The 10,291-nt window shown below is 42.0% G+C and overlaps 1 protein-coding gene across 2 annotated transcripts; it reads left to right on the forward strand.

Annotated features, from left to right (window-relative positions):
- Positions 1 to 5,973: 5,973 nt before the first annotated feature.
- On the forward strand, positions 5,974 to 10,252 carry LOC106012377. 2 transcript variants are annotated; one of them, XM_013085195.2, is made up of 4 exons: positions 5,974 to 6,039; positions 7,818 to 7,944; positions 9,010 to 9,114; positions 9,802 to 10,252. In XM_013085195.2, exons 2-4 carry the CDS (start codon positions 7,825 to 7,827, stop codon positions 9,919 to 9,921), a joined length of 345 nt encoding a protein of 114 aa, XP_012940649.1. In that variant the 5' UTR covers positions 5,974 to 6,039; positions 7,818 to 7,824; the 3' UTR covers positions 9,922 to 10,252. The 2 variants fall into 2 exon arrangements, with proteins under 2 accessions (XP_012940649.1, XP_012940654.1); XM_013085200.2 differs by lacking the exon at positions 5,974 to 6,039 and having other exon boundaries at positions 7,683 to 7,944.
- The last annotated feature ends 39 nt before the right edge of the window (positions 10,253 to 10,291 follow it).

Consider the following 10,291-nt stretch of genomic DNA (forward strand, 5'->3'; position numbering starts at 1 on the left):
AGGAGGAGGAGGAGGAGGAGGGGGAGGAGGAGGAGGAAGAAGAAGAGGAGGAGGAGGAGGAGGAGGGGGAGGATTGACAGTTTGAGCAAAAGCAGAAATATGACAAAAATAAGGAGTAAATGTGAGTGTGTGTATTAGGGCTAACGGGGGCGGAGGGTGGAATTAAATCAATGACGATGACAGCAACTTTGATTGTAAATGAAATTTAAAAAAGCCAGCTACAATCTCTTGTAAGTGTTACATTTTATTGTCTGTATCGTTGATAAATAATATGAGTTATATACAATAACACCCATTTCAGAAGTGTGATTTATGGCTATCTTATTTTAAAACTCAAAGCAAGACAAGTAAGCAAATAATGAAACAAAAAGAAACCAGTTTAATCATATTGAAAGATACCTCTTGGTGTCTTTATTCGAATAACCCCTTAACATTTACTTGACGAGCGATTGTGGAATTTAGTTTTTTAGTAAGAGTTTTACAGCACTTGCAACACAATAAGGTCATATAAGTGCCAGATTGTGGAATGACGCAGACGTTAAATGTTTCACGAAGTTTCAGCTTTTTGTTTATACCCAGTTGCTAAAAAAATAAGAAGAAAGAAAAAAGGTATCCGTTTACGGCTTTTGCAGACACAAAAAGGTCACATACGAGCCTACGATTATAGGTGTTACTGGAATGTAAGATGCACCCCCCCCCACCCCAAACAAAGAAAAGAACCCACAAAAAAGACAAACAAACAGAAAACGGAGAAGGGGAGATAAAAGACGACAGATGATTGATAGGAAAGAAGGAGCAAACCACACCTGAGCACTCGCCAACCACCCACGCCGATACAAAAATGTTAATCTACAACTCCGATGTTGGTCAACGCGACAGAAACGATAACGGCGGGTAGCAGCTGGCACAGACAGGTCACACTGCGATATCTGGCTGAGATGGACAGTGTCCACGTCTGATCCCCGTCATCTTCTGGTCACTCTGATCGCGTCATGCGGTTTGATGGATTCGGTTTTGATTTCTGTGCTATTAAGGGGTGATTGTCATCGCTTTTCGTTCAGTTGACCGTGTAATGAAACGATAACGGAAATCGAGTCTTCTTGTAGTTAACTGACTGGTTTATGTGTGTATGTGGGGAGTGTGTGTGTGTGTGTGTGTGTGTGTGTGTGTGTGTGTGTGTGTGTGTGTTTTGTGTGTGTGCGTTGCTACTTGTGTGCATGCACGGACACTAGTGAATTTGTGTACGACTACGATACGGAGGTTAGTGCATGCTGGTGGGTTTGCTTGTTTATGTTTGACAATTAAGAATGTTTTTTTTTATGTATGTGCGAGCGTAATATTCTTGCAGATTCAGGTACAAGTATTAATTTGTGAGTGTTGATGCGTGATTACATGTGTTGCATTAAAGTGAGCAATTTTAATCAATTTTTTAATCTTGAAAAATAGTTAAAAATTAATAAATAATACCCCCCCCTCCCCCAATTTTTCAATTGGTTAATTAATTTCAAGTCGTTTTAAAGCACAATTCTGGGTGGATTTTAAAAAACCCCGAAAACTATCCTTGAAAGGCACTAAAGATTTTTAATCAGAGCGGAACCTCACGCTATACAAATGCAATCTATTATTCTTAATTTGCAGTTTCGAAGGAGATTCTTGCTTGGAAGTCATCAAACATGAGTTACCATTTTCTCGCTAATCTAACTTTGTGCTGACACCAGACGACCCTAACCTTCTCATATATTGCAAGCACCTCGACCTCTTTCCAAGACAGATGCGTATTTCTTCCATTAAAAGTAAAGAAATGAATAGGCTTAAAACTTAAAGATTATGCCAAAACCTTCATGTGTCCAAACAAATTCCGAGCACTTGATTCCACCGTGTTGTGACACATGATATTATCTCTTTCTACCTATATTTACATTATAAAAATAATCCTACTGCTCTTGTTGCTGCTCTGAACTCTGAGAGCTGCGTTGTTGCTGCTATTTTTGTTATTGTTATTGCTTTTGTCGTCATCGTCGTCGTCGTCGTCGTTGTTGTTGTTATTGTTGTTTTTGCTGTTGTTGTTGCTGTTATTGCTGCTGCTGCTGTTGTTGTTGTTGTTGCTGCTGTTGTTGTTATTGTTGCTTTTGTTATTGTTCTTGTTGCTGCTGCTGTTGTTGTTGTGGTTTTTGTTATTATTGTTGTTATTATCATGGTTGTTATTGTTTTTGTTGTTGTTGTTGACTTTAATGATGTATTGTTTTTTCCATGTAGCTAGCTTTGTCACTCTTATTCTACACATTGTTCATTGTCGATAGAGACTAATTTCTGCTGTGGTGATTGCTGTTGGTATAGTTTTTGTTCTACTGTCTACTCCACAGCCCTTGAACACCTTGGGCCAACAGTTCGCAGAAACCAGGACTGGTTCGACGAAAATAACGAAAGTATTGAAGCTATACTGAACGAAAAACATCGATTGCTCAGAGCGCACCAGAACGACCCAACGTCGCACGCCAAAAAGGACGCCTTCAAGAACGCAAAAGCAAAGATACAGAAATCACTCTGAGACATGCAATAAAAATGGTACAAAAACAAAGCCGATGAAATCCAGGCCTATGCAGACAGGCACGACACTAAGCGATTTTATGACGCACTGAAAGCACTATACGGGCCCCAGCCCTCTGGCTCCTCCCCACTTCTCAGTGCGGATGGGTTACAGCTGCTCACAGAGAAGAAGCAGATACTGGAAAGATGGGCCGAACACTTCAACATCGTTCTCAACCGTCCTGCTGCAATAAATGATGAGGCCATCGCCCGCCTGCCCCACGTGGCCATCAACAAAGACCTTGACACCCTCCCCACGGAAGAAGAAGTCAGAGAGGCAACAAAACAAATCTCCTACGGCAAAGCCCCAGGACCCGACGAAATCCCTGCCGAAGTGTACAAAGCAGGAGGCCCAAATATGTTTAAAAAGCTGACTGAACTTTTCCAGGTCATGTGGAACGAGGGAAAGCTCCCATAACAATTTAAAGATGCCAAAATAATCCACATCTATATGAGGAAGGGCAACCGGCAGAATTGTGATAATCACCGGGGAATTTCACTCCTGTCTATAAGCGGCAAGATTCTGGCCCGCGTCCTACTGAACCGCCTCCTCCATCACCTGGAACAGGGACTCCCCCCAGAGACTCAGTGCGGCTTCCGGGCCAAAAGAGGAACTACAGACATGATCTTCGCCGCCCGCCAACTCCAGGAAAATGCCAGGAGCAACACTGCGACTTACTCGTGACCTTTGTGGATTTAACGAAGGCCTTCGACACTGTCAGCAGAGAAGGATTGTGGCGGATCATGGAGAAGTATGGATGTCCAAGTAAATTCATTACCATCGTCAGACAGCTTCACGATGGTATGATGGTGAAGGTGTTAGGGGACGGAGACGAGTCAGACACCTTCCCTGTGACCAACGGCGTTAAACAAGGGTGCGTCCTTGCCCCAACTCTTTTCAACATGGTATTCTCCGCCATGCTAACAGATGCCTTCCACAGCAGTGAAGATGGCATCCGGATCAGGTACAGAACCGACGGCAGGCTGTTCAACATCAGGCGCTTCCAGGCTGCTACCAAGGTGAAAGAAACAGTCATCAGGGAACTTCTCTTCGCCGATGACTGTGCACTCAACGCTAGCACAGAAGAGTGTATGCAAAACGAAATTAACTGTCTCACCTTAGCCTGTGACAACTACGGCCTCACCATCAACACCAAGAAAACCGAAGTCTTGTACCAACCAGCCCCTGGTCAACCATACATCATGGTGAAGGGACAGAAACTCCAGGCAGCTGACCACTTTACATACATAGGCAGCACACTTTCACGAGCCGTTCATATAGATGCTGAAATAAACGCCAGAGTTGCCAAGGCCAGCGCCGCCTTTGGAAGGCTTCGCAAGAATGTCTAGGAGCGCAGAGGACTCAGCCTCTCCACAAAACTGAAGGTCTACCGGGCAGTGGCTCTTACCATTCTTTTCTACGCCAGCGAGACCTGGACTGTCTACAGCAGACACGCCAAGCAGCTCAACCGGTTCCACCTGAGCTGTCTTCGTAAAATCATCCGCATCCGATGGCAGGACAAAGCCCCAGACACTGCTGTTTTAGAGCGAGCCGGAACACCCAGCATCTATACCATCCTCCACAAAACGCGAGCCAGATGGGCCGGCCACGTGATCAGAATGGCGGACAGCAGGTTGCCCAAACAGCTGATGTATGGAGAGCTGCTTCATGGCAAGCGCTCAGTTGGGGGGCAGAAAAAACGTTTCAAGGACTGCCTCAAAGTCTCCCTCAAGGAACTTGGAATCCTGAACGACTCGTGGGAAACGCTGGCCCAAGATTGTCCAACGTGGCGTTCAAGCTAACGAAGGGAGCCAAAGCAGCAGAGGCCAAGCGAATCGCCGAGGCTAAACAAAAACGCAACGTGCGCAAGTCCAGACCTGCCTCCACCACAAGTCCAACATCAGACTACCCGTGCCCACAATGTGGGCGAACCTTTCGAGCCCGGATAGGACTAATCAGCCATCTCCGGACTCACAGTAACCGTCAACAGACCAATTTGTGAAGTCATGGTCATCTTCATATGCGAAGGACGAACAACAACAAACAGTTTTTGTTTATATGGGGTTATTTGTCGACGTTGTTGTCGTGATAGTTGTTGTTATTGTTGTTTTTGTTGTTGTTGTGGCTGTTGTTGTAGTTGTTGCTGATTTTGTTGCCTTTCTCTTTTTGTTGATGTTTACTACGTAACTGTCATACAAGGGAAGGGAAAGAAAGGAAGGCCTAAAAGTTAAAAGAACTTGTAAGAGGGACATAGATTTGAATCTAAAGGAAATGGATGCACCTGGACAGAAGTGGAAACCGTATCCCAAGACAGAAATACATGTACAAGAAACATGGAGGGCTCTAGTTGGAGGCCTACTCTCCAGTACAGGGTGACAAAAGCTGGTGGTGGTGCTGCTGCTGCTGCTCCTGAAGATGATGATGATGAGATGATGATGATGATGATGATCCTGATGATGATGATGATGATCCTGATGATGATCGCTTAGTTGCTATCTTAGTTGTTCGGACACTATTTTTCTTGTTCATCCCACTTGTATATCTACGAGCGAGGAGGGGCAGCCGAGGTCCGTCCCCTAAAAGTCAGGAAAACCCCACATTTGTCTCACTTGATAGCGTCTCTCTGGTCAAAATTCTCTACGAGACAATGTTCCGTCTAAGCTCCGAAAATAGCTCCCCATGGCCTTCGCTTGGCACGGCAGAATATAGATAGTTTTCAGTAAAAATCTTCTCAGGAATTTGTTTTAAATGGATATAAAAGGTTTAACCCCCCCCCCCCGAAAAAAAATTATGAAAAAAATAATCGATAAAAATTGCTGAACGGGATGCAACAATTATATGTCCGTGTTTTCGATGGTATGATTTTGATGACTACAAGATTTCCCCACAACGCCATATAAATGTTGTTATTCTTTTTCTCCTTCGTTACTACAGGGGTTTTACTTCCACCTGGGGTGCAATCTGCAGATTCATAACACCCCTCCCTTTTTTAAAAATCCATTGGGAACCATAAGTGAGGTGAGGTGGAATGGAGGCATGGGGATGAGGCGTGGAGAAATGGGCAGTCATACAGATGGTGCAAGATGACCCTTAGACCGGATGCTAATCTCTTGCAGTTTGGCCCCCTACATCTCCACCCGCTTCATCCGGGAGCTAATATCCTGTGACTAATGAGACCAACACAAGCTGTCACACAGAGCCCTCCGACAAGTTGTCTTTGCTAGGCCAGTCGTAATGTGCACTGTAAAAACTGATTTAAAAAATGAGCCAGAAATAATCAGTCCCAAATCAAATCTACCCGATCAATGTCGGTAATGTCCTTGATGTCCAGCAGAAAGTTATTAAGCTCTTATCTGATGTGCACAGGGAGACTATAAAATGTCCAGCTCACACAACCAGGCAATTACTTCCATCGCCAGGACATCTGTGAGAGAAAGTTTGCGCTGATTTTGGTAAATATTGTTTCCGTCGAAATTGTGCGTTCTGTTAGTTTTACCCCCCCCCCCCCAGTTCACATACACTTTAAATGGGATGGTTGTATACTTGTATCTGTTAACAATTAGGAGTGCGTCAAACAACATACATGACACTAGGCGACTCAAATCGGGAATTCAGAATGTTTAAAATAAAAACAAAAGATTGAAATGCGATTTAAAAAAAGCCCGCGAATAAAGCCCAATATACAGTATTGTATCACAAAGATAAAACAGTTCAGAGAGCATTTAACTTTTCCCACCACCAAACTGGGCCTAAATTCGATTTTTCCTCATAGATGTTAATGTTTCAAAAACTTCCCTACACCTTGCAGTTGGCTCAGTGTTTGTGACTCAATGAGCAACTCTCCATGTGGCAACACTTGGATCGCCGTGACGCCAGTCCCCGATTAGCGCGATTAACTTTTAACTTTTTCTTTTTTTTTTTTGGTGGGAAGAAGGGGGGGGGGGGATCTATTTGTACCCCACAATTTCGCTACACTAGATTTCCAAAGTTCTATCTGCTCAGTTTTGAGAAATGTGTTGTAAAACAATGTGAGTTTCACAGGCAAAGCTTTTTGGGATGCAATTCTTTGAGTATTTTGATAACGGCATCGAATGATCTTAATATTTGTATTGAGCAGGTAGAACATTAATTGTTTTCTGACCTCATGGTCTTAGTACCTCAAAACGGTCAAAAATGTCAGATAGAACTTTCTAGCGCTAAGGTAGCAAGTAAGTCGCACTCTATGACGTCCGGTCACTTAAATCTTCCTCATTGAGGGCGCGTATTTTGGTCACTCGAGAACGCTTGAAGTTAAGGAAGCGTTGTTTGGGGCTTTTAAAATTAAAAAAAAAAGAAGCATAACTTCGTCATTCGTACAGATTTCTCTTTTTCAATTCTGTGGTCTTTGAAAGAAACTTTGATTTAAAAAAAAGGCTGGCAACAGCATCCAAATTTGTTTTGCTGATATGTTATATATATGTTTATGGTGTTGATATATGAATATATATATATATATATATATATGTATATATATACATATCGGAATATAGAGATATATATTGGGGGGACACACACACACACACACACACACACACACACACACACACACAAGCATACACACGCAGGCACACATACATGTGGAATCCCCCCCCCCACACACACACACGTACAAGCAAGTACACACATACACAAACCACCACAAGCTCATTCACTTAAATGATTGTATTATTGTGCTGTTGTCCTTTCTTACTTCTTTGTGCTATCTGATTTTGAGAGTACTGACAGGGTTCACGTCTTTTATGTACTTTAAAAACCCCAGGGGTTTCAGGGTGGGGGTAGGGTCCTCCTATGTTATCTCAATTCTTATTGAACAGTTAGTTTTAGAATTGTTTTTTTTTTCTACTTGTTTATTGGTTGGATGGATTTATTGGTTTCTTGGATTTATTGGATTGTTGAATAATACTGTCAATGTATTTTTTTCTTTTTTTTCTTTTTGATTATGAATTCTGTATTCTTTTCTTTGTTACTTCTTTTGTATGTGGCGCCTATATTTTTGTCTGTTTACTTAATTATGTTTATTACGTATCCATTAATTTTGTCTGTTTTTTATATTTACGAGTCCTGTATTTTCGTCTGTTTCCTTAAGTACATGTATGTTTATCATGACTCCTGTATACTTTGTTTTTCCTTTTAACTTTTATTTACTTTCTTAATGCTTTCCAGTAATATATTTTAGTTTGTTTCCTGTTAGGTTCACAATGAAAGTCCTATTTCTAGCTTTGTTGGGGGTCTGTGCCCTTGCATCTGTGGCAAGAGCGGATGACTGGGAGGACTGGATTGCAGCTGCCCTCCTTGCTCAAGTCATAAGCAATGGCCAGGTATCTATTCACATGACACACATTAGTGTCTTCTTTTTCTTCTTCTTCTTCTTCTTCTTCTTCTTCTTCTTCTTCTTCTTCTTCTTCTTTTTCTTCTTCTTCTTCTTCTTCTTCTTCTTCTTTGAGTTCCCTACCTACAGTAGTAACGAAGCTGACCAGCTTGAATTGTCATTAAGGCTTTGAACATTTTGCCTCCTTGGGGGAAAAGGCAAAGGGGCAAAGGCAGATCAAGGGTCACGTAGAAAACTTGAACTGATGTATGAAGAAAAAAGGACGGGTTAATTTAAGTTGTTATTGTTCGTTTATTATTATGTTGTCGCGTTAAAGGATACAAACCTCTTGACTCATCGCTAGCGACTGCGTATACGACGCGACGACGCTAGCGTCGCGTCGCGTCGCGTCGCGCAAGAGACATACGCTAAGAGGGGGATGTAGTTCTCATCGTAACATTATAGGCAGGGTTGTTTGCACCAAACCCATCCAGCTTTTCATTTTTCTGCTGGCGTGTGTAGTGTAGTGGTTAGACGCTTCGACGCCGCTCGCAGGAGACCCGAGTTCGATTCCCGCGTGGGGATATTTTTATCCAGCATCTCGGTCTTTCTGCTACGATTTTATATTCCTGTCAGACTGGCTTGGCTCTGAAAGGCACGGTCGAAACCCACTTCCTAGATGATCTATATTATTGAGTCGACAGGGGCATTAAAACACCTACATTAACATTTTTTTGTTTCCTGTCTACACCTCAGAATTACAAAGTTCTATCCGGCATTTTTTGGTGGTTTTGAGTTATTACCACCCCGAGATCAGAAACTAGATATTCTATCTGCTCTATCTAAATCGTAAGGTCATTTGGAGTCGTTATCAAGCTATAATTCAAATAATTGCATTATAAAAAGCTTTATTTGTTGTAAAACTCAAAATTGTTCACGTCCACTTGCTCAAAACAAGATACAGGGAAGACAGAAAATTGTAATTCTAGTGTACCGATTTGTTTCCTATCACCCATTACGAGAGTTGTAAAACGATGAAAGCGAACAGGAAAGGTGTCCTCTTTCTGTTCTGCAGCAGTGTGCTGCCTGGGGTACAGTCTGCACTGCCAACAGACCGTGCTGTCAGTATCTCGGCCATGGACCCATGGGATGCTTCAACAACCAATGTTTGCAGGCACAGGTGAGAAACATAAAAAGAAGGACAGAAATACAATAAATTCTTGATTGGATCAACTAGGATGGAAAAAATATACTTTCCCTTCAACCTGTCGTCCATATTCAAGAGAATTAAATATTACCTGGACTCGATCGTTCTTCTCAGAAATCATTTATTGGTCCCGGCAGTTTGCGTCGGCGCTAAGAAAAAAACTTCATCCTCGTGTTAGCTGTGGGTTATCTATTTTACTGTTTTGACAGTATCTTTTATAAATTTAAAAACTATCATTTTGAAAACACCATTTCCAACAAAAGAACGTCTTTGATGCATTTCCAGACTCTGTATTTTGCTTCTGACCTTGAACAAAGACAATAAACTGATATAAAAGTTCGTCAAAAATATGCTTTCTTTTTACATTTGGTTTTCAAAATTCATCATTTTCTGTTCGGTACGAACGTCTTTGACGGGTCACAGGTTTGTACATCCAGCATAATTTATTTATACTTTCTATTTACCCACGTGCATTAAGCATAATTTATTTATAATTTATAAGGGTGCATTCAGCATACTGTATACTTTCCATTTTTCTACAGTGCATTCAGCATAATTTATTTATACTTCCTATTTTCCTAAGGTGCATCCAGCATAATGTATACTTTCCATGTGCGTACATTGTATCCAGCATTGCTTATACTTCCTATTTTCCCACAGTGTGGTTATGAGGGGCAGGAGTGCGGCGCCTTTATCGGAGAATGTTGCTGGCATCTGGGTCTTCAGTGCACCGGGGACTTCTTAGGAGGCCGATGTGTCAAGAACACTCTTGGCAAATAAGCTGACAGACTCATTGGATTAAATATTATGTTCTTTATATGTTTGTATGGGAGACCAGCCCAGTAGTTATGTAATAATATCTGATTTGTGTCGACGTTTTCCTTGTAATTGCTTTAGAAGGTGTGGTTAGCCTAGCCATGCTGTCTTTTCAATTTTCACCAAATCAAGAATAGGATACAGTAGAGCTCGGAAAATAGGCAAACGTTATATTTCGTACATTTTACGTACTTCCCCGTGGCTAGTGTTAGACGTTGTAAGTTGATTCTGTGTCATGCTGGCCTGTATCGTACGGAAGCAACGATGCCTATATCGATGGGCGCTTCTTGATATAAGAGAAGTTTGTCAAAATTTACAAACATGTTAACCCCCC

This window comes from Aplysia californica, unplaced genomic scaffold (genome assembly GCF_000002075.1).
Source record: "Aplysia californica isolate F4 #8 unplaced genomic scaffold, AplCal3.0 scaffold00014, whole genome shotgun sequence".
Lineage (NCBI taxonomy): Eukaryota > Metazoa > Mollusca > Gastropoda > Aplysiida > Aplysiidae > Aplysia > Aplysia californica.

Excerpts from the sequence above, each read along its gene's own strand:
- LOC106012377 (XM_013085195.2), top strand. The coding sequence starts at position 7,825 with ATGAAAGTCCTATTTCTAGCTTTGTTGGGGGTCTGTGCCCTTGCATCT. Across the intron at positions 7,945-9,009 it reads AAGTCATAAGCAATGGCCAG|CAGTGTGCTGCCTGGGGTAC; the intron begins GTATCTATTCAC and ends TCTGTTCTGCAG. Across the intron at positions 9,115-9,801 it reads ACCAATGTTTGCAGGCACAG|TGTGGTTATGAGGGGCAGGA; the intron begins GTGAGAAACATA and ends ATTTTCCCACAG.